A 24,243-nucleotide genomic window follows, 5' to 3' on the forward strand; every position below is an offset into this window, starting at 1 on the left:
CACCCTCTTTGGGGGCTCGCAGCGTTCACGACTCTGAACATGAGTCCGAAGTATCTTTGGACCCGGAGGCTCCGGAGTTCAGAGCTACGGTTGACTCCCTCATTATAGCAGTCAATCACACACTTAAGGTGGATGATGACTCTAATTCCGCTCCGGAACACGCGGTCTCTTTTACCAGAACCAAGCGTTCCCACAAAACTTTTGCCTCTCACCCAGATTTTCTGGATATAGTCAGGGGTCACGGGTAAGAAGGACCTGGTATCTAAGTATCCCTTTTCAGCAGATCTCGTGAAAGACTGGACGGATCCCCCTATAGTAGATCCTCCGGTCTCGCGCCTGGCTTCTAAAACGCTTCTTTCAGTCCCGGACGGCGCTTCAATTAAGAGTCCAACCGAACGCCAGCTAGACTCTCTAGCTCGCTCTGTGTACGAAGCCTCAGGCTCTTCCCTATCCCCCTCCTTCGCCGCGGCTTGGGTGGCCAAGGCAATGGTTTCCTGGGTGGATGCTCTATCGAAATCCATTCATGAACAGGACCTCCCGTCTGAGATGGCGGACCTGGCTAAACAGATAGCCATAGCTAGTGATTACGTGATGTACGCCTCCCTCGATGCAGCGAATTGCGCAGCATCGGCGGCTTCTAACGCCATCTCTATCAGAAGGGCTCTTTGGCTCAGCGAGTGGCGCGCAGATTCCTCCTCTAAAAAATCTCTGATCTCACTCCCTTTTCAAAGTGGGCACCTTTTCGGTGAAAAGCTAGACCAGCTGATTTCCGACGCCACAGGGGGAAAGAGCAAGTTCCTTCCCCAACAGAGGCCCAAGGCGGCCTTCCAGCGCCAGCCTTACTTTCGTTTTCGGCCCTTTCGTACCAGCCCAGCCTGGTCCAATCCTACCGGTCTTTCCAGATCAGACCGATCCGCTCGCACAGACAGAGACACTCGTCCCTCCTTCAGGCCGAATCCTTCCTGGCGCGGAAAGCCGAGGCAGTCCAGAAGCAGAGGTTCGAGACCCCCCAGATTCCCGTCTCAATGACTCGGGAACGGCGCCAGTCGATACCACCAGAGTAGGAGGACGTCTACTCCTTTTTCAGCAAGCCTGGCTCTCCGTCATTCACGACGAATGGGTCAGGGATCTGGTATCGTCTGGCTACAAAATAGAGTTCTCCGCGCCTCCTCCAACTCGGTTTTTCCCCTCTCGTCTCCCCAGCTCAGGAGCTCAGTCTTGCGCCCTCCGTTGCGCCATTCACTCCCTCCGCCAAAGCGGGGTCATTGTTCCGGTCCCGGAGCACGAGAGGTTCAAAGGTTTCTACTCAAACCTCTTCGTCGTGCCAAAGAAGGATGGAAAAGTGCGCCCCATTTTGGATCTGAAGCTCCTGAACAAATGCGTAAGAGTACGGCACTTCAGGATGGAATCACTCAGATCGGTCATCTCGTCGATGGAAAGAGGGGAATTCTTGGCATCGATAGATATCAAGGATGCCTATCTTCACATTCCGATATTCCCGCCTCATCAGAGGTTCCTCCGCTTTGCTGTTCTGGAGGACCACTTCCAGTTCACGGCCTTAACCTTCGGTCTTGCCACGGCGCCCAGGGTATTCACAAAGGTCATGGCGGCTGTCATGGCCATCCTTCATTCTCGAGGAGTCGTCGTGTTACCTTACTTAGACGATCTCCTCATAAAGGGCCCGTCTTTTCAGGCCTGCGAGTCAAGCGTCCACATTACCCTATATTCTCTTTCGCGCCTGGGCTGGTTGATCAACTTGGACAAGTCCTCTCCCGTTCCTGCCCGTCGGATCTCCTTTCTGGGAATGATCCTGGACACTTCAAGGGGGCTGGTCTTGCTTCCTCGGTCCAAGGCTCAAGCGCTTCAGCAGGGAGCCCGAACGCTCTGCCATCCTCGCCCGCGAACCATTCGGTTCGCCATGAAGATTCTGGGAAAGATGGTTGCAGCAATCGAAGCGGTTCCTTTCGCTCAACTCCATCTCCGCCCCTTGCAACAGGCTTTGCTGGACAACTGGGACAGGAGTCTCCCATCTCTCGACCGCCCTTGCCCCCTTTCCCCGCGGGTCAGACAATCTCTTGTATGGTGGACCCTGGGTCGATCTCTTCTCCAGGGGAAGTCCTTCCTCCCAATCCGCTGGTTAGTGGTAACTACCGACGCCAGTCTTCTCGGCTGGGGGGCGGTGTTTCTTCACCACTCCGCCCAGGGCCGTTGGACAGTTCGGGAATCCAGGCTCCCCATCAACATCCTGGAGATTCGTGCTATCAGACTTGCCCTGAGTCGCTTTCACACCCTGCTCGCGGGTCACCCAATACGAGTCCAATCGGACAACGTCACGGCGGTGGCTTACATCAACCACCAGGGGGGTGCCCGCAGCAGGGCAGCGATGCAGGAAGTCTCTCACATCCTTCGTTGGGCCGAAACCAACCATTCCATCATCTCTGCGGTGCACATTCCGGGAGTCGAGAACTGGGCGGCGGACTTCCTGAGCCGCCAGGGCCTTGCCTCGGGGGAGTGGGAACTCCACCCAGAGGTCTTTCGACAGATCTGTCTTCGCTGGGGGACCCCGGACGTGGATCTGATGGCGTCCAGATTGAACGCCAAGGTCCACAACTTCATTGCTTGCTCTCGGGATCCCCAGGCCATAGGAGTAGACGCGCTGATTTCTCCGTGGCATCCGTTTCAACTCCCTTACGTGTTCCCTCCTCTCCCCTTACTGCCGAAGGTGATCCTGAAAATCAAGACGGAGGGAGTTCCGGTCATTCTGGTCGCCCCAGACTGGCCACGCTGCGCTTGGTACGCGGAACTCGTTCAGCTCGTAGCCGACGTTCCCTGGCGGTTACCAGACCGCCCAGACCTACTCCGCCAAGGTCCGATCTGCCACCAGAGCTCAGGGGCCCTACGTTTAACGGCGTGGCTGTTGAAACCTGGATTCTAACTCATGCCGGTTTCTCTCAGCAGGTCATTCCCACCATGTTAAGTGCTCGAAAGGCGTCTTCCGCCTCCATTTACCACCGCGTCTGGAAAACCTTCTTCTCATGGTGCAGGCTCCGAGGGCACCCTCCGCTCGTTTTCTCTATCCCTTGCATCTTGAATTTCCTTCAGTCCGGTCTGGACTCCGGATTGGCACTGAGTTCCCTCAAAGGCCAGATCTCAGCGTTATCCGTGCTGTTCCAGCGCAGGATCGCCGCCAACCTTCAAGTCAAGACCTTCATTCAGGGAGTCTCCCATGTGGTTCCTCCTTACAGGATGCCGTTAGAAACCTGGGATCTCAACTTGGTCCTGGGGGTTCTTCAGGAGCCCCCGTTCGAACCCCTTCAAGAAGTTCCACTCTCTGTCCTCTCATGGAAGGTTGCCTTCCTGGTAGCGGTGACGTCCATCAGAAGGGTTTCAGAGCTCGCTGCTTTGTCCTGCCGGGCACCGTTCCTGGCCTTTCATCAGGACAAAGTGGTCCTACGCCCTTCCCCGGCGTTTCTTCCGAAGGTGGTCTCATCTTTTCATCTTTTCATCTTAACGAGGACATCATCCTTCCCTCTTTTTGCCCGCAGCCCAAGCATAGGGTCGAGAAGGCTCTCCATACTCTGGACTTGGTACGGGCCCTCAGGAGGTACATTTCCAGAACGGCTCATTTCAGAAAATCGGACGCCCTTTTCGTGCTCACGGAGGGTCACAGAAAGGGTTTGGCTGCATCTAAATCCACGATAGCCAGATGGATCCGATCTGCTATCCAGGAATCCTATCGGGTCAGGGGCTGTCCTATCCCGGCGGGGATTAGAGCTCACTCCACTCGGTCGATGGGTGCTTCCTGGGCCATCCGGCACCAGGCAACAGCGGAGCAGGTTTGCAAGGCCGCAACGTGGTCCAGCCTGCATACCTTCACAAAGCATTACAATGTCCACATCCATTCCTCTGCGGATGCGGCCCTTGGCAGGCGTATCCTGCAAGCGGCCGTTGCGCATTTTGTAGTCAGATGGTACACGGAGTTATTTGGTTGTTTTGTTTCCCTCCCAGGGACTGCTTTGGGACGTCCCATGGTCCTGTGTCCCCCAATGAGGCGAAGGAGAAATAGGGATTTTTGTGTACTCACCGTAAAATCCTTTTCTCCGAGCCACTCATTGGGGGACACAACACCCACCCTGGTTGCCTTACGGCTCGTTACCTTTTTTGGTCTTTGACTGTTTGTTTGACATGTTATATACTAATGTTACTTGATATATTGTTATTATCCTACTGCTTTTGCACTGAACTGGGTCTCTGGAAGCCAGCATGAGGGTGTATACTGCAGGGGAGGAGCTAACCTTTTTTTGTCTCAGCTTAGTGTCAGCCTCCTAGTGACAGCAGCATAACCCATGGTCCTGTGTCCCCCAATGAGTGGCTCGGAGAAAAGGATTTTACGGTGAGTACACACAAAAATCCCTATTTTTAAATGAAGTTCTTTAGTATTAATGGAAAAAGAAATCCAAACCTACAGGGCCCTGTGTGAAATTAGAGTGCAAAATACCAAAAATGTACCACCCTGATAACCCTCTTTAATAATTTTTTTTCCATTAGTGTATTAGAGACATTTTTTTCTTAACTCCTAACATATATGTTTAGTGTAGCGTTTTACCCCTTGAATTGTCTCTGTCTAGTGCAATTTCTTTTCCTTTAACCTTGCTCATAACTTACAATGCAGTTCTCTCTGGGAAGACTGTAAGGAAGCGTTCCTGAAAAATACGGAGGCCAAGCCAAGGGTCGTTTATCACAAAAGTGACAGTGGAGCAATAACAACTGACTGTGTCCAGCAACTAATAGAGGAAGACGGTAATAAAGCAAATAAAACAAAGGTAAAAAAGGGTAAAAGTGTAGTAATATTCATTGCATGTTAAAGAGTAACTAAACTTTTCTTTTTTTAATAAATTTGTCCAGCATGGCAAGTCAGGAAACTTGGAAACTTTTGCAAATCCCTTTTTCTCATCTCTAAAGGTCGTCGTAAGAGGCTTCCAGCTTCCAAGTAAACTATTGCCCGTTGTATTCGTTTGGCAATACTGGAGGCATATCACGTTTGGGGGTAAAGGCTCACTCCACCCGGGCAGTGGGAGCTTCCTGGGCAGTTCTTCACCAGGCCTTGGCTTTAAAGATTTGTAAGGCCGCAACCTGGTCTTTCTTGCACACCTTCTCAAGGTTTTACAGGGTTCATACCCATGCCTCGTCTGATGCAGGCCTGGGAAGGAAGGTGCTGCAGGTGGCATTACAGAATGCTGTAGATAAGCCCCTGATGCTGGTGGGCTTAGCTCACCGTCGATTTTGGGGGTGACAGGTTCCCTCTAACGTGTTCTGTGATGCTACAGGCAGTACAATTTTTGCCAATCCTGTCTATGATGTTTAAAAAAGGTACCCACCATGGTGAAATGTTTCTCAGCCCATGCACTTCGTGTATGGTCGTTACAAGCCTAGCAGACTCGCTCCTTATCATTGGGCCTAGTTTTTAATGAAGCCTTCCTCCACTTCTCATCATTTTCCACCACTAGATCACCAGGGTTCACGTGTTCCGTGCTGCTACAGACTGTCAATTTTTGGGAAAGGGTGTCTGTGATCCCAATTAAATATTTTTTTCTCCTACGCCTCATTGGGGGACACAGGACCATGGGTGTTATGCTGCTGCCACTAGGAGGCTGACACTAAGTAAACAAAAGATTAACTCCTCCTCTGCAGTATACACCCCTTCACTGGCTACAATTTCACCAGTTCTTGCTTAGTGTCTGTAGGAGGCACTTGGGTCTTTTTCAGACCCCAACTTTTTTATTTTTAATTTTTTATTTTATTTAAATTTTTATTTTTTATCTAACTGAGTGAAGGGGGCGACGGAGTCCTTTTTTTCTAGGGCCCGCTCTTCCCTAAACCAGCAACAGGCGAGCACGGCGAGTATACCTCTCCGTCCCTCTCCTGCGACGCTGGAGCACGCCAATTTTTACTGGGGCGACGGTTCCCATCTTGGTCCCGATCTCTCTTCCCCCCCTTCTGGACGGCGAGCACACAGAGCCCGCTCTGATGTGTCTCTCCGAGGGCCCCACAGACAAGGCCCACACTATGGGGATACATACGGCTATTCCAGCGCCCTGCAAGACCTTCAGGCAGGCGCCAGCGTTACCTGCAGAGGATCTGAGTGGAGCGCACAGATGACAGGGGGACCGCCGACCGGAGGGCACTGTAAGTACTCATCCCTCCTGCCCCCCGAAGCTCCAGGGAGGCGCCTGCGTTACCTGCGGAAGTCCCTGGGGAGAGGCGCCGGCGGTCGGGGGCCTGCGGTATCAGCGACGCTCCTTGCGGCCGCCTCCTCCGTGCATCGCCGGGCAGGCCAAAAATTTAGTCCCCGGCTTTTCAGCCAGAGTAGGCCGCAGTGGGCAGGTCCCTCCCACGGCCGTAACCCCGCCCCCCATATCGGCGCTTCTCATCTGGGACGAGAGGCGCCCTGCAGATCTCGGGGGCCATATTGCTCTACCTCTCTGCAAGGAGCCCACGCGTCCACAGCACTCCAGGGACCGCCACGGCTAATTCCTCCCCGGGGACACAGGCACAGGATCATGGGTAAGCTGCTTCAAGAAAGCTTAACCCCTTCCCTGCGTATACTGCCCGCTCTGTCTCCAAAGACACTATGTCTCAATCCAAGGAGACTAAAAAGGGTAACAAGAAGCACACAGTATTTTTTACTGTATGTGCCACTTGCAATGCAATGCGGCCCTGCCCCAAGCTCACACTAGTCCTTTGTGTGCGGATTGTGTCCCGACCCTGTGCAGCCGCCTCCCGCCGATACCGCCGCCGACCCTGTGGAGCCTAGTCTCCCTGAGTGGGCAGCTTCTCTGTCATGATCTATGGATTTTCTAGTCAGGGCGGTTGATTCCCTCCGGGGCCCCCCTTCAGGTCAGTCCGCGGTGGATACGGGCGACGGTACGGATCCGTCCACCAGCAGGGGGCGTACGCTATCTCCTCCTTCTCGGGGTTCCAGAAAACGGGCCCATGTTTCTTTCCCTGACCACGGGCCAGTTGGTTTTTCAGCGTCGGCGACCTCTGCGTCCCGGTCCCCTTCCCCAGACAACCCAAACGACTCTGAATATGAGTCCGACGATTCTTACGTTCAGGATTTTTCCCCCTCCCAAGAGACACTCGACTCTCTCATAGAGGCGGTTAACCAGACCCTGAAGGTGACCGAGGAATCCGTGGCTACGCCCGAACACGTGGTGTTGTTCAAAAAGACTAAACGTGTCCAAAAGTTTTTTGTCACTCATCCTGAGTTCAAGGAAATTGTACAAAAACATAGAGATCGTCCCGATAAACGTTTCATGGGTCAAAAGCCCATAGAGGCCAAATATCCTTTTTCTTAGGACCTAATCAAGGACTGGCTGCAGTCCCCCTCAGTCGACCCTGCTGTGTCACATCTCGCTTCCAAAACCATCCTGTCCCTGTCAGACGGCTCCTCTGTTAAGAACCCCTCTGACCGCCAGATTGATTATCTGGCTCGCTCCGTCTTCGCTACCTCTTGGGTGGCTAAGGCTATGTCCGCTTGGGCCAAGACGCTTTCCTCGACCATGCAAGCTTCAGACCTTCCTCCTGAAGCTGTCAACCTGGCTAACCAGATAGCCCAGGCTGGGGACTTAGTAGTCAATGCCTCAATAGATGCAGCCAATTGCGCGGCACAAGCAGTCGCGAATGCAATCTCCATCAGAAGAGCTCTGTGGCTCAGGGATTGGCGAGCAGATTCGGCCTCCAAGCGCTCCATGACATCTCTGCCCTACCAGGTTGGTCGTTTGTTTGGAAAAAAAACGAGATCAACTCATCTCGGATGCCACCGGGGGGAAAAAGTAAATTTCTTCCCCAACAAAAGCCTGCCCGGCCGTTACGGTGTCAACAACAATCCCGATTTCGGTCTTTTCATAACAATACTAACTGGTCTTCCACTCCCTCTACCTCCTCATCAGGGCAAGGCACGTGTGGTGGCCGAGGCTCCCAGGTCTCTTACAGACCTAACCGTAATTGGAAACCCAGACCAAGATCACCCGGGCCTAAGGGATCCACATCCCATAGATCCTGCACGCAATGACTCCTTGCGTCCTTCGGGGGGCACCAACAGGGTGGGAGGGCATTTACTTTTGTTCCGCCAGGCCTGGCTCTCAGTCGTTTCCGACGAGTGGGTCAGGGAACTGGTATCCACCGGATACAAAATAGAATTCCCCCCCCCCCCCGACGCGCTTCTTCCAGTCTTGCCCTCCAAAATCAAGGACAACAGCTCCTCTTCAGGCCAAACGGGCACTTCAAGGGGACGGAGTCATCATTCTGGTTCCCCCAGACCAAAGGTTCAAAGGGTTCAACTCGAACCTATTCGTGGTCCCAAAGAAGGACGGATCGCTCTGTCCGATCCTGGACCTATAACTGCTAAACAAATTTGTAAAAATCCGTCACTTCAGGATGGAATCCCTCCGATCTGTGGTCGCGTCCATGGAAAAAGGAGAATTCCTGGCGTCCATAGATATCAAGGATGCTTACCTCCACATCCCAATCTTCCCTCCGCATCAACAGTTCCTCCGCTTCGCATGTCGCGGAGAGCACTTCCAATTTGTGGCCTTGCCTTTCGGTCTCGCCACCGCCCCCAGGGTCTTCACGAAGGTCATGGCGGCTGCCATGGCCATTCTTCATTCCAGGGGAGTGGTGGTACTTCCGTACCTGGACGACCTACTAATAAAAGGTCCTTCTTACCCAGCCTGCGAAGAGTCCGTCGCTCTCACGGTGGATACTCTTTCTCGCCTGGGTTGCAAAATAAACTTCGAGAATTCCTCTCCGATTCCGGCCCAGCGGATTTCCTTCCTTGGAATGACTCTGGACACTTCTTGCAGTCTGGTCATCCTCCCTCAAGACAAGGCCTTGGCCTTGCAGCAGGGAGCCCAAAGCCTTTCCCGTCCAGTCTCCCACTCCATCTGGTTCAGCATGCGCGTTCTCGGGCGGATGGTAGCTGCCATGGAAGCGATTCCATTCGCGCAATTTCACCTCCGTCCTCTCCAGCATGCGCTACTGTCGGCGTGGGACGGCAATCCGTCCTCCCTCGACCGCCGCTTCATCCTGTCCCCACGGGTCCGAAAGACCCTCAGGTGGTGGACGCTGAAGTCCTCCCTAACCCAGGGAAGATCCTTTCTCCCTGTGCAGTGGCTGGTGGTGACCACCGATGCCAGCCTCATAGGCTGGGGGGCGGTTTTCAACCATCACACAGCTCAGGGGCGGTGGTCCCCTCGAGAGTCTCGCCTTCCCATCAATCTCCTGGAGATACAAGCTATCAGATTAACATTGTTCCAGTTTCATCATCTTCTGGCGGGTCACCCAGTCAGAATCCAGTCCGACAACGCCACGGCTGTGGCGTACATCAATCGTCAGGGGGGAACCCGCAGCAACATGGCTATGCTCGAGGTGTCCCACATTCTGCACTGGGCGGAATCCAATCACTCGCCCATCTCGGCGATCCACATTCCAGGTGTGGAGAATTGGGCGGCGGACTTCCTCAGCCGCCAGGGCCTCGCATCGGGCGAATGGTCTCTTCACCCAGAGGTTTTTCAGCAGATCTGTCATCGCTGGGGGACTCGGGATGTGGATCTCGGTTATGATCCGGTGACCTTGGAGCAGCATGAAAACTTTCACTGGAGTAGGTGGTAACTATACTGACCGCAAATCCTGATCTTAACACCGCAACTAGAAGTAGCCGTGGGGTGTACCTAACAAACCCTAGACGCCTCGTCACAGCCGGAGGACTAGATACCCCTATAGATGGAAATAGGAATTCTACCTTGCCTCAGAGCAGAACCCCAAAGGATAGGCAGCCCCCCACAAATATTGGCTGTGAGTAGGAGAGGAAAGACAAACACAGGCAGAAAACAGGATTTAGCACAAGAGGCCACTCTAGCTAAAATAGGAAAGGATAGAACAGAGTCCTGTGCGGTCAGTATTAAAACCCTTCCAAAAATATCCACAGCAGATTATACAAAAAATTCCTCCATCTAACTAAAGACGTGGAACGTATATCTGCAACTCCAGAGACTCCTACACTCAGAGCAGGAATACAATCAAAAAACAAGCACACAGCTTGTGTGCCATAGAAAAAGAAACAGACGCTTATCTTTGCTGAATTGGCAGCTAAGCAGGAGAAGCCAGACAGAGATCCAATACTTCCCAAGAAACATTGACAACTGGCAAGGACTGAGTCCTGCAAACCTAAATACCCCAGTCAGATTTGCAATCAGCAGATACACCTGTCCAGGACTGCAGGCCAGGGACAACTGCATTACCACCTACAACCACCGGAGGGAGCCCAAAAGCAGAATTCACAACAGATCTCATGGCATCCAGGTTGAACAACAAGGTTCCACAGTTCTTTGCTCGGTCACTCGAATCACGGGCCATCGGAGCAGACGTCCTGGTCTAGCTTTGGCACCAGTTCAGTCTCCCATACATTTTTGCCCCTCTTCCCCTGCTGCCCAGGGTCATCAAAAAGATCAGGGCAGAGGGGGTACCGGTGATCCTCGTCGCGCCGGACTGGCCGCGCCGGGCATGGTACGCGGAACTGGTTCAGCTGGTCGCCGACGCCCCCTGGCGTCTTCCAGATCGCGTGGATCTTCTCTCACAGGGCCCCATTTACCACCAGAACTCAGGGGCCCTGTCTTTGACGGCCTGGCCGTTGAATCCTGGATTCTAGGCCAAGCGGGTTTCACTCCCAAGGTGTCTTCCACCATGATCAGGGCTAGGAAACCTGTTTCCATGCGCTGTTCCCACCGTACCTGGCAAATTTTCTTCTCATGGTGCGATGCACAGGGGCGATCCCCTCTGGTATTTTCTATCCCTGCCATATTGGAATTTCTTCAGTCTGGACTAGAGTCGGGACTTGCCCTTAGCTCTCTAAAGGGTCAGGTATTCTAATTTTTCATTCGGTCAAGGCGGTATTGAGGACTTCTCCCGCTTTTCTGCCCAAAGTCGTCTCTTCTTTCCACCTCAATGAGGAGATTGTTCTGCCTTCGTTCCGTCCGGCACCGGTCCACCGCATTGAAAAGGCTCTGCACACTCTTGATGTGGTAAGAGCTCTTCGTCGGTACGTCTTTCGGACGGCTCCCTTTCGCACGTCGGATGTCCTGTTTGTTCTTCCAGAGGGTCCAGGGAAGGGTTCTCCCGCTTCCAAAGCTACTCTAGCTAAATGGATTCGGTCGGCCATTGAAGAATCCTATCGTGCCAAAGGTGTTCCTATCCCAGCTGGGATCAAGGCCCATTCTACCAGGTCGGTGGGCGCCTCGTGGGCCATTCGGCACCAGGCGGCGTCAGCACAGCAGGTCTGCAAGGCTGCGACATGGTCCAGTTTGCACACTTTTACCAAGCATTACCACATTCATTCTCTCTCTTCTGCAGACGCCGCCCTTGGCAGGCGCATTCTGCAAGTGGCAGTTCTTTAGCCGCTGGTATATGGGGTATTAGCATATTGCTCCCCACCCAGGGACTTCTTTTGTACGTCCCATGGTCCTGTGTCCCCCAATGAGGCGTAGAAGAAAAGGAGATTTTTGTGTACTCACCGTAAAATCTTTTTCTCCGAGCCAATCATTGGGGGACGCAGCACCCACCCTGTTAGCCTGTTTGGCTTCTTGTTATTCCTTGGTTTTTGACATGGTTTGTCATTTGTTCATGCTCCTACTGCTTTACTACCGAACTGGTGAAATTGTAGCCAGTGAAGGGGTGTATACTGCAGAGGAGGAGTTAATCTTTTGTTTACTTAGTGTCCTCCTAGTGGCAGCAGCATAACACCCGTGGTCCTGTGTCCCCCAATGATTGGCTCGGAGAAAAAGATTTTACGGTGAGTACACAAAAATCTCCTTTTTACAAATGTATCCCCCATGGGGAAATGTTTGTCAGCCCATACCCTTAGTGTATGGGCATTACAAGTCTAGGAGACACACTCCTTAACATTCGGACTAGTTTTTAACCCTTTTCTGACCTCGGACGGGATAGTGCGTCTGAGGTCAGATCCCCTGCTTTGATGTGGGCTCCGGCGGTGAGCCCACATCAAAGCCGCGACATGTCAGCTCTTTTATACAGCTGACATGTGCGCGCAATAGCGGCGAGTGGAATCGCAATCCTTCCGCCGCTATTAACTAGTTAAATGCCGCTGTCAAACGCTGACAGCGGCATTTAACCCCTTTCTGACATTGGAAGTACTATCCCGTCGAGGTGGGGTGGGCCCCCATGACCACGGACGGGATAGTACGTCCAGCGCGATCGGCGGCGCTCACGGGGGGAGCGCGGCCGGGTGTCAGCTGCCTATCGCAGCTGACATCCGGCACTATGTGCCAGGAGCGGTCACGGACCGCCCCCGGCACATTAACCCCTGGCACACCGCGATCAAAGATGATCGCGATGTGCCGGCGGTGCAGGGAAGCATCGCGCAGGGAGGGGGCTCCCTGCGGGCTTCCCTGAGCCCCCCGCAGCAACGCGATGTGATCGCGTTGCTGCGAGGGTCTTACCTCCCTCCCTCCCTGCTCCAGGCCCGGATCCAAGATGGCCGCAGATCCGGGTCCTGCAGGGAGGGAGGTGGCTTCACAGAGCCTGCTCAGAGCAGGCACTGTGAAGCAGCCTGCACTGCTCTCAGATCGGTGATCTGACAGAGTGCTGTGCAAACTGTCAGATCATCGATCTGTGATGTCCCCCCCTGGGACAAAGTAAAAGTTAAAAAAAAATTTTCCAAATGTGTAAAAAAAAAAAAAAAATATTCCTAAATAATGAAAAAAAAAAAAAAAAATATTATTCCCATAAATACATTTCTTTATCTAAATAAATACAAAAAAACAATAAAAGTACATATATTTAGTATCGCCGCGTCCGTAACGGCCCAACCTATAAAACTGGCCCACTAGTTAACCCCTTCAGTAAACACCGTAAGAAAAATAAAAACGAGGCAAAAAACGACGCTTTATTATCATACCGCCGAACAAAAAGTGGAATAACACGCGATCAAAAGGACAGATATAAATAACCATGGTACCGCTGAAAGCGTCATCTTGTCCCGCAAAAAACGAGCCGCCACACAGCGTCATCAGCAAAAAAATAAAAAAGTTATAGTCCTGAGAATAAAGCGATGCCAAAATAATTATTTTGTTCTATAAAATAGTTTTTATCGTATAAAAGCGCCAAAACATAAAAAAATGATATAAATGAGGTGTCGCTGTAATCGTACTGACCCGAAGAATAAAACTGCTTTATCAATTTTACCAAACGCGGAACGGTATAAACGCCTCCCCCAAAAGAAATTCATGAATAGCTGGTTTTTGGTCATTCTGTCTCACAAAAATCAGAATAAAAAGCGATCAAAAAATGTCACGTGCCCGAAAATGTTACCAATAAAAACGTCAACTCGTCCCGCAAAAAACAAGACCTCACATGACTCTGTGGACCAAAATATGGAAAAATTATAGCTCTCAAAATGTGGTAACGCAAAAAATATTTATTCGGACTCCCATGACAGCACTACGAGAGAGGGGATCCGCCCTTCAGGAACAGGAAACCTACAGATACAAAAGGGCGGTACCTCTCCCCATGCATCAGTTGGTTTCCTGTTCCTGGAGGGGCAGGATCCTACAGATGAATCTCGTAGATGGATCCCAGGCCGGCCGGTCGAATCAGGTAGCGGGGGGGTCTCCTACCTCGACCGGTGCGGAAGCTCCTGGAAGACATCACGGTGGTCCTGGCTGGACTGCACGTCAGTGATGTAGACAGCAGGGAGCAGAGTCCAGAGGATTCCTGATCTCCGTTAGCGCCGGCGCCGGTAAGTATATCGCTCCTTCGGTCCATGTGGTGGTGCAGCACGGTGGTGATGTAGCGGTGCCAGGAGGGGAACGCTATCCGGAACGCTGCTGCGTGCTCTTCGGCGTCCTGCATCGCTCTCAGCGTTAGCTGGAGCGTTTCCGGTGCAGTGACGTCGAGGGGGCGGAGTCAGCAGGCGTTTCCGGTCTCTGGGTGACTGCGCATGCGCAGTTCATCCAAGATGGCGGCGCCCATCGATCCTGAACGCCGGTCTCCTCACACACTGCGCTGACCCCCCAGATGTAGTCTCATCAGCCGGAACCAATAGGAGTGGCGCCAGGCAGCCTGCTGACCGGATCTGAGGGGGATTTAAGCAGGAGCTGGGAATAGAGCTCTGCCTTTGGTCACATCCACATCATGGAGAGTGATGGTGAGCGGCAGCTTCAGTTGCCGGAGGACGTGCGACAAAAGCCCACGGAGAAGGAGCATGCCAGAAGTGACCAGTCCAGCCGTAAAAGCTCGTCCAAGCAGGGATCCAGAGCATCGACTGGCAAAGAACCCCCTCGTGTTCCGGTACCTTTTTTGGCGTACACTGGTAAGAGATCTACGTGAATGCTCACTCAGTGACGCGGGCCCCTTATACTTTGTCATTTTAGGGAAAGAAAAGTGCAAAGTCGAAACATAAGGAGTGTGCCCTGTGTGAAGTCCCGTTACCAGATTCTTATATTAAAAAATTATGCGCCTCCTGTATACAACAGACGGTGAGGTCTACAGGAGTGGAGGGGTTGAGTGACATCAGGCTAGATAGATGGTATCACCCTTATTGTCCTCCCCTAGGTAGCGGAAGAATCTGCTTCTACGGCTAATCTGCGTGAGATGATCCGTACAGAAGTAAGGGAATCCCTGCGGTCTATGTCCCAGGCGGGGAGTTCAAAACAGAGAACCTCGGTGATCTCTGATTCATCAGAGGAAGATAAGGATGAAGGTTCCTATGGCTCAAATCTCTCTTCCTCGTCATCAGAAGAGGAATCTGGCCGATTCTGTCTGCCTCTGGACCGAGTAGATAAATTAGTTAAGTCGGTCAGAGGTACGATGGGCCTAGAAGAACCTAAGACTCCGCTTTCCCGTCAGCAACTAATGTTCAGTGGTTTGGAACACAAGAAGCGTAGGTCCTTCCCGGTGAATGATAAAATTCAAGACCTGATTCTCCGGGAATGGAAGAAACCGGAGAAGAAAGGCTCATTACCACCAGCCTTAAAACGCAGATATCCCTTTGAGGATACGACTGTGGATACCTGGGACAAGGCCCCTAAATTAGATGCTGCGGTAGCAAAGGCATCAAAAAAGGCCGCATTACCTTTCGAAGATATGGGATCCCTTAAAGACCCCCTTGACAGGAAGGCGGATACCTTCCTTAAAGGTACCTGGGAGATGGCAGCCGGATCGTTGAGGCCAGCGGTGGCTGCGACTTGTACAGCCAGATCCCTAATGGTCTGGCTGGAACAGTTGGAATCCCAGCTTAAGGAAGGCGCTTCCAGAAGTTCCATTCTAAGTGCGCTTCCGGTGATTCAAGATGCTGCGGCTTTCCTGTCGGACGCGTCGGTCGATTCGGTCAGGATGGCGGCCAGAGCAGCAGGACTCTCCAACGCGGCTCGTAGAGCCCTGTGGTTGAAATGTTGGTCGGGTGACATTCAATCAAGGTCCAAATTATGCGCTATCCCATGCAAAGGGGAATACCTCTTCGGACCAACCTTGGATGACCTGCTTGAAAAGGCTGGAGATGACAAGAAAAAATTCCCGAGTTTGTCATCATCTTCTTATCGGCGTCCATTCAACAGGAGGAGATTTGGTCGCGGAAGGAAGCGCGCATCCTCACCCACTAGAGAGAATTTTAGATGGGAGGATAGACGCAGGAGAGGTACGGGTTACATGTTCCGCCGTTCCTCAAAAGAACGTAAGAAACCGGACCAATGACTAGCGATCCCTGTGGGAGGGAGATTGTCAGCCTTCTCTTCCGCATGGTCTAACATCTCAAATAGTGACTGGGTCCGAGGTATTATTTCAGAAGGTCTGAAATTAGAATTTATTCACTGGCCTCGGGATAAATTTATGTTAACCCCCTTACGTTCCTCCACTATTGAACAGACGGCTTTGGAGGCAGAAGTTGTGAGTTTATGCCTCAAAAACGTGCTGATTGAAGTTCCAGAGTCAGAAAGAGGGAGTGGATTCTACTCTCCCCTTTTTCTGATCCAGAAACCAGACAGATCATTTAGGACTATCATTAACCTTAAATCCCTGAATGAATACCTGGTTAAAGCCACATTTAAAATGGAGTCAATCAGCTCTGCAATTAAAATGTTGTTCAAACACTGCTTCATGGTAGTTGTGGACTTAAAAGATGCGTATTATCATGTTCCTATCCATGAAAATTTTCAGAGGTTTCTACGTGTGGCGGTGTCTATGGGGGGTATTGTTCGACATTTTCAATTTAGAGCCCTTCACTTCGGCCTCTCAACGTCTCCCCGAGTATTCACTAAAGTAGTTGCGGAGGTCATGGCGCATTTACGTGAATCTGATATCCTCATAATCCCTTATCTGGATGATTTCCTGATAGTTGGGAACTCAGCAGACCATTGCCTTGCTCAGGTAAAAACAGCTATATCTAAGCTAGAGAATCTGGGCTGGATCGTGAATTATGAAAAATCCCGATTACAACCCCTAAAAAACCAGAGATTCCTAGGTCTGCTGTTAGATTCCGAGTCCCAACAATGCTGTCTTCCAACTGATAAACTGCGCCATATCCAACAACAGGTATTAAAAGCAATTAAAGAACCAACCATGACTCTTAGACAGGCTATGTCCTTGTTAGGTTCCCTAACTTCCTGTATTCCCGCCGTCCGTTGGGCCCAGTTCCACTCCAGACCTTTACAGTTTGACGTACTGAATTATGACAGAGTCTTACAGGGTTCCTTGCAGGGTCAGATGACATTGAGTCCAGAGGTTCTGACATCTCTTAGATGGTGGCTAAGGGAAGACAATCTGTCAGCAGGAGTTCCCTGGGTGACTCAAGTAACTCGGGTAGTTACGACGGACGCCAGCCCCACAGGGTGGGGGGCACACATGGGTGACGTGGTAGTCCAGGGTCTATGGGACCCCCAAACATCAGCCTCTTCTAATCAAAAGGAGTTGTTGGCGATTGAATTATCAATTAAGGAACTCCTCGTGTATCTACAGGGTCACCATGTCAAAATCCTCTCCGACAATCAGGTGGCAGTGGCCTACGTGAATCACCAAGGTGGAACACGCTCCGAGTCCCTGATGGAAATAGCGGACCGCCTGCTCCAGATAGCGGAAAATCATTTTCTATCTTTAGCAGCAGTACATATAAAAGGGAAGGAAAATATAAAGGCGGACTTTCTAAGTCGAAACACCTTAAGACAAGGAGAGTGGTCTCTGAACACAAAAATCTTCAACCAGATTGTCCGCAGGTGGGGTCATCCAGAGGTGGACCTATTTGCCAACAAGGACAACAGAAAAACGAAAAAATTCTGTTCCTTGAATCCCAGGGAATATCCGCTGGTAGTGGATGCCTTCCTGATCAGATGGGATTTCCGGTTGGCTTATGCGTTTCCCCCGCTAAACCTGTTGCCTCTGGTGGTCAGAAAGATAAGGGAGGATCAAGCGAGAATCATACTGATCGCTCCGTTCTGGCCCCGAAGGGCTTGGTTCTCCTGGCTCAGGACCATGTCGGTGGAAGACCCCTGGGTACTGCCAGACATCCCGGACCTACTTCATCAAGGTCCGATCAACCATCCACAAGTGAAGGGTCTACATTTGACGGCATGGTCTTTGAAAGGTCACTGTTAAAAAACAGAGGATTTTCTCCAAATCTCATTGATACCCTTATGAAGAGTAGAAAACTCATAACAACTAAGATCTACTCTAGAACTTGGAGGAAGTTTCTGGCCTCTTCAAATTTTAATATCGAAGAGGGTTTACCAATTAACCAGATTCTAGAATTCCTGCAGAGAGGGCTAGAGCTAAATCTATCCACGAGTACGCTAAAAGTACAAGTCTCAGCCCTAGGGGCCTTATTTTCTTGCAACATTGCTGGTAATTATTGGGTATCAAGGTTCATCAAAGCAGCTAGTAGATCCAGACCTATACACAGGAATAGGTCAATGCCTTGGGATCTTAACCTAGTCCTCTCAGCCTTGACTAAAGAACCGTTTGAGCCTTTACATTCAGCCTCACTTAAATTACTATCCCTCAAAACAGCATTTTTGGTGGCAATTACATCTGCTCGTAGGGTAGGAGACATACAGGCTCTTTCTAGGCTGTCCCCCTATACAGAGTTTCTACAGGACAGGGTAGTCCTCAGACCAGATCCAGCTTACTTACCAAAAGTGGCCTCAGAATTTCATAGATCTCAGGAGATAGTTCTACCATCATTTCTCCCTAATCCTTCTAATTCCAAAGAGGAGTTACTCCATACGTTAGATGTTAGGAGATGTCTCTTAGAATATATATCAGTCACTGATGCTTGGAAGAGAGAGGAGGCGTTGTTTCTATCTTTCCAAGGTCCCAGGAAAGGTCTTAGAGTGTCGAAGTACACGCTAGCGAAGTGGATTAGGGAGGCTATCTCTCTGGCTTATACTGCAGGTGGAGGTCCAGCTCCGCAGAATCTGAGGGCACATTCCACTCGGGCCATGGCTGCATCCTGGGCTGAGAGATCTGGAGTTTCCATCGACCAGATATGTAAGGCAGCTACGTGGTCATCCCCTTCCACCTTTTTCAAGCACTATAGGTTGGACTTGGGGTTCTCTTCTGATCTCACCTTCGGGTTAAGGGTGCTACAGGCTATAGTCCCTCCCTAAGGTAGTTTACATCTCTGTAATTCTCTCGTAGTGCTGTCATGGGAGTCCGAATAAAGCATTAAGCTACTTACTGGTAGCGGCATTTTTCGGAGGCCCATGACAGCACCCTTAGTTCCCTCCCTATTCACGTGGGGGTTGCACTTCCCATAATGTATATAATGAGATAGATAGATCTCACGTGTGGTATATAGTTCATTATGATTGATTATTTTTGGACATAAACTGTATATAATGTATGTTTGTGTGCTACTAACCGCGGTAGTCCTCTCAGGCTCTAATATACAACTGATGCATGGGGAGAGGTACCGCCCTTTTGTATCTGTAGGTTTCCTGTTCCTGAAGGGCGGATCCCCTCTCTCGTAGTGCTGTCATGGGCCTCCGAAAAATGCCGCTACCAGTAAGTAGCTTAATGCTTTTTTGCAGTAAAAAGCGTCTTTCAGTGTGTGACGGCTGCCAATCATAAAAATCCGCTAAAAAACCCACTATAAAAGTAAATCAAACCCCCCTTCATCACCCCCTTAGTTAGGGAAAAATTAAAGAAATGTATTTATTTCCATTTTCCTATTAGGGTTAGGGCTAGGGTTAGGGCTAGGGTTAGGGCTGCGTTATAAACTGTAGTGAAACACTTGGGGGTTCAAAGTTCTCACAACACATCTAGATAAGTTCCCTGGGGGGTCTAGTTTCCAATAGGGGGTCACTTGTGGGGAGTTTCTACTGTTTAGGTACATTAGGGGTTCTGCAAACGCAATGTGACGCCTGCAGACCATTCCATCTAAGTCTGCATTCCAAATGGAGCTCCTTCCCTTCCGAGCCCTCCCATGCGCCCAAACAGTGGTTCCCCCCAACATATGGGGTATCAGCGTACTCAGGACAAATTGGACAACAAATTTTGGGGTCCAATTTCTCCTGTTGCCCTCGGGAAAATACAAAACTGGGGGCTAAAAAATAATTTTTGTGGGAAAAAATTTTTGTTTTATTTTTACGGCTCTCCATTATAAACTTCTGTAAAGCCCTTGGTGGGTCAAAGCGCTCACCACACATCTAGATAAGTTCCTTAGGGGGTCTACTTTCCAAAATGGTGTCACTTGTGAGGGGTTTCTACTATTTAGGTACATTAGGGGCTCTGCAAACGCAACATGGCGTCTCATCTCAATTCCTGTCAATTTTGCATTGAAAAGTCAAACGGCGCTCCTTCCTTTCCGAGCTCTCCCATCTGCCCAAACAGTGGTTTACCCCCACATATGGGGTATCAGCGTACTCAGGACAAATTGTACAACAACTTTTGGGGTCCAATTTCTTCTCTTACCCTTGGAAAAATAAAAAATTGGGGGCGAAAAGATAATTTTTGTGAAAAAATATGATTTTTTATTTTTACGGTTCTACATTATAAACTTCTGTGAAGCACTTGGTGTGTCAAAGAGCTCACCACACCTCTAGATAAGTTCCTTAGGGGGTCTACTTTCCAAAATGGTGTCACTTGTGGGGGGTTTCAATGTTTAGGCACATCAGGGGCTCTCCAAACGAAACATGGCGTCCCATCTCAATTCCAGTCAATTTTGCATTGAAAAGTCAAATGGCGCTCCTTCGCTTTCGAGCTGTGCCATGCGCCCAAACAGTGGTTTACCCCCACATGTGGGGTATTGACGTACTCAGGACAAATTGTACAACAATGTTTGGGGTCCATTTTCTCCTGTTACCTTTTGTAAAATAAAACAAATTGGAGCTGAATTAAATTTTTTGTGAAAAAAAGTTAAATGTTCATTTTTATTTAAACATTCAAAAAATTCCTGTGAAGCACCAGAAGGGTTAATAAACTTCTTGAATGTGGTTTTGAGCAGCTTGAGGGGTGTAGTTTTTAGAATGGTGTCACACTTGGGTATTTTCTATCATATAGACCCCTCAAAATGACTTCAAATGAGATGTGGTCCCTAAAAAAAAAATGGTGTTGTAGAAATGAGAAATTGCTGGTCAACTTTTCACCCTTATAACTCCCTTACAAAAAAAAATTTTGGTTCCAAAATTGTGCTGATGTAAAGTAGACATGTGGGAAATGTTACTTATTAAGTATTTTGTGTGACATATCTCTGTGATTTAATTGCATAAAAATTCAAAGTTGGAAAATTGCGAAATTTTCATAATTTTCGCCAAATTTCCGTTTTTTTCACAAATAAACGCAGGTACTATCAAAGAATTTTTACCATTGTCATGAAGTACAATATGTCACGAGAAAACAGTGTCAGATTCACTGGGATCCGTTGAAGCATTCCAGAGTTATAACCTCATAAAGGGACAGTGGTCAGAATTGTAAAAATTGGCCCGGTCATTAACGTGCAAACCACCCTTGGGGGTAAAGGGGTTAACTACCGCTTCCGGTCGCGCGGCCGGAAATGTGCTCAACGCCGATCCCCATCACATGATCGGGGGTCAGTGATGCGTCGGCATAGTAACCAGAGGTCTCCTTGAGACCTCTGTGGTTCCTGATGCCGGCTTGCTGTGAGCGCCACCCTGTGGTCGGCGCTCATAGCAAGCCTGTAATTAAGCTACATAGGAGCGATCTATGCTTCGCCTCTATCTAGCAGAGCTGATCAGGCTATGCCAGCTTCTAGCCTCCCATGGAGGCTATTGAAGCATGGCAAAAGTAAAAAAAAAAATGTTTAAAACAAATATGAAATAAAAAAAAAAAAAAATAAAGTTCAAATCACCCCCCTTTCACCCCATTCAAAATAAAACAAAAATAAAATCAAATATACACATAATTGGGGGCGTGGCTTGAGCACTGCTGTAGTTGGAAGCAGGATCCCTGAGCTCCCTCCAAATCGGAATCAAAACAACGAAAAGCAGACGCGTGACCCGGATTTTTAAGTCTGGAAACTTTACAGAGGGACCCTGGACCTGCCAGAACCCGGTTCTAGAGGATTTAAACCCACAACCGTGGAAATATACAACATTAAATAAGAGGACATCTGCGGTGTCTGTGAGGCGGAGGGATATCGTCCACACACCCAAACGTGAGGAGGAAAAGGAGCTGTGACTCTCCATAAGGACCGCAAGGTACTGTGACCTCTATCCTAGACTATCAGGGGACCCCCAGAAGCCCTTTTAGGGGAGGCACCACTTTATTCTCTTCCCCAAGACAGACCGTGGATAAGTCCACTCATACAGTGCAGCTGCAAAGGAGAAAAGTAGTCCCCGCCGCAGCACAGTTCAAAAGGACACAGTTTCAGAAGCTGTGCCGCCGATTTAAGCCTAAGGGGCAACTCTAACTACCTAACCTGCCCCCAGTGGACCCCCCTCTCCCCCACTAAGAGAGGCACACACGAGCGAGAGCTCAAAACCGAAGGCGGAAGCATACACCGCCACCGCCGCAAGCACAGGCTAAACAGCGGTGAAAGCAGTTCCGGCCGCTCAGGAGCCTCTCTGATCGGCGCTTTGTGCAGGGCGGAGGGATCCCAAGTCCCCGCCGCACATCTACACTAGTACGCCGCCGGCCCAGTACATTCAGCGGCAAAGAAGATCCAGCCGCACAGGAGCTTCTAGGAACAGCGCTAGGTGCAGGGCGGAGGGATCCAAAGTCCCAGCCGCGCGCCTGCACTTCCACACCGCCGACTTAGCTTAATCGGTGGTGAGGAAGTCCCGGCCGCTCAGTATATTCGGCGGGCAGCGCTGAACGCAGGGGGGAGGGTGCCACCTCTATAACCTCACCCCTGCTCTAATCGTGTCCCCTGGGTCTCTATCCAAAGGTGCCTGGCACAGGGCGGAGGGATCAGCAGCCCCATCAGTGACTAAACAGCTGCGAAAGAGTCCCAACTGCACAGGAGCTCATTCAGTTCACCTGGGGCTTACACCTGTAGTAAGTGAACGCTGACATTTATAAAAACAGAAACGAAGCAGTCCTGGCTACATAGGACCCCAGAAGTCTCAGCCATACCTCTGCACTACCTTCACTCTTCAAGTGCCTTACTGGACATTGCAGCATAGGAACAGCTGCAGATGACAATAAGCTAGAGGCGGAGGAATATAAAAGTACAATCGAACAGCAGACTTTCCTCTCTCTGGCTACAAAAGATCTTTAGGATCCCTAATTCTCCCTGAAAGGGGTTTCTGAAACACATAAAAAGTGACTATAACACACAGTTGGGGCCAGCAAAATAACCCCAGTAATGCTGCGGTCTTTCTATAGGTCACAGTGAACAAAAACACCTTATTAAAGGCAAAGTGTCATATTACAAATAACTCACTGATGCTGCACTGTTAACTCCACTATCCTAAGGCTGCAGTGAACTTAAAACTATATTTACTGAACGTTTGCCACACCACTAATAGCTCACGGAGGCTCCATTCCTCCTATATGAAAAAGTTGCAAATCCCATACGTCTAGGCAGCAATTGCTACTAACCGCTGTATTGACTGTATAGTAAATCATAAATCCTGCTTCATTAAGTCGCTCAAGTCTGGCCCCACGGGGGTGTGGCCTACACCCTGAAATATGAGGCAGTAGGAAAAAGGGGCGCAGGGGAATAGCATCCCAACCCTACCTACTAATCTACCTAAATCGGGCCAGACCACACCCATAACTTACAGGATAGATCTCTGACTTGATCTATACCTCCTTTGGAGAAACTCAACAATTCATACCGAGGCACAAACTACTATCTGGCCGCATTAAACAGAGACTAAAAATACCAAAACCTACTTGTCCAGACTTCAGAGTCCTCATCCACCCCAATTTTAAGTCTCCTCAGAGAAACCAACAGTCCTACTTGACCAGACCAGGACTAGTCAACGCCAACAAGTACATCCATCATGAGCGGCTCAAAACCAAAAAGTGGAGCTCTTCACCAGCCTTTGGCTAAATCCCAAAGTACACTAAAGCAAAACAAATACTACAGCAACCGACTAATTGAAAGGGATCAAGTAAACCTTATTAGTCCTACCAAATCAAGATCCCCACCAAGGGACATCAATCACCGTCCGGAATTAAATAGAAAAGTGAAATTCACCGAAAAACCTCAATCGCCAAACAGGATGGACTCTTCTTTCTCCTCTAAAAGAAACACGCCAGGAGCAACCGGAGAAAAATATGAGAACCTACAAGATATCTACGACTCAGAGGAGTCTTCAAATGAATCATCCCCAAGCCCAGCCAAACAAAGATTAAGAACGGATAGTCCTGAAGAAATCTACGAACAGAGCCATATCCAGAGATCTCCACAGTCTCCTGCAACCCCACAAAACCAAGACAATGAGGACGCCATGTACAACAGACTAAGCAAGTTACTAGACAGATTTGAAACGCAGAACAAAAAAATAGACGACGCCAACCAGCAATTCCTGAAGTTCTGCGAGAAGGTAGATAGACAACTAACAAACCATGAAAATAGGATTCTAAAACTAGAACGAGGCGCCACTGAAACAACAGTTGACCTGGAGTATATTTCCGCCGAAGTTCACAAACTAAGAATAAAAATGGCGGACATTGAAGACAGGGGACGTCGCAATAATTTAAAAATCAGAGGCATACCGGAGGCCATAACTCCAGATGAACTCTCAGACCACATACAAGGCATCTTTAAAT

At 49.9% G+C, this 24,243-nt stretch overlaps 1 protein-coding gene across 2 annotated transcripts in view; it reads left to right on the plus strand.

Moving 5' to 3' along the window:
- NPHP3 (nephrocystin 3) overlaps positions 1-24,243 on the plus strand; it is a 131,943-nt gene that overhangs the window by 29,685 nt on the left and 78,015 nt on the right. For both annotated transcript variants that reach the window (XM_069730099.1, XM_069730100.1), the window contains exon 8: positions 4,673-4,823. In XM_069730099.1, coding sequence (XP_069586200.1) covers positions 4,673-4,823 — 151 coding nt within the window. The remainder of the gene's footprint in view (positions 1-4,672; positions 4,824-24,243) is intronic.

The sequence above is a fragment of the Ranitomeya imitator genome, chromosome 6 (assembly GCF_032444005.1).
Source record: "Ranitomeya imitator isolate aRanImi1 chromosome 6, aRanImi1.pri, whole genome shotgun sequence".
NCBI lineage: Eukaryota > Metazoa > Chordata > Amphibia > Anura > Dendrobatidae > Ranitomeya > Ranitomeya imitator.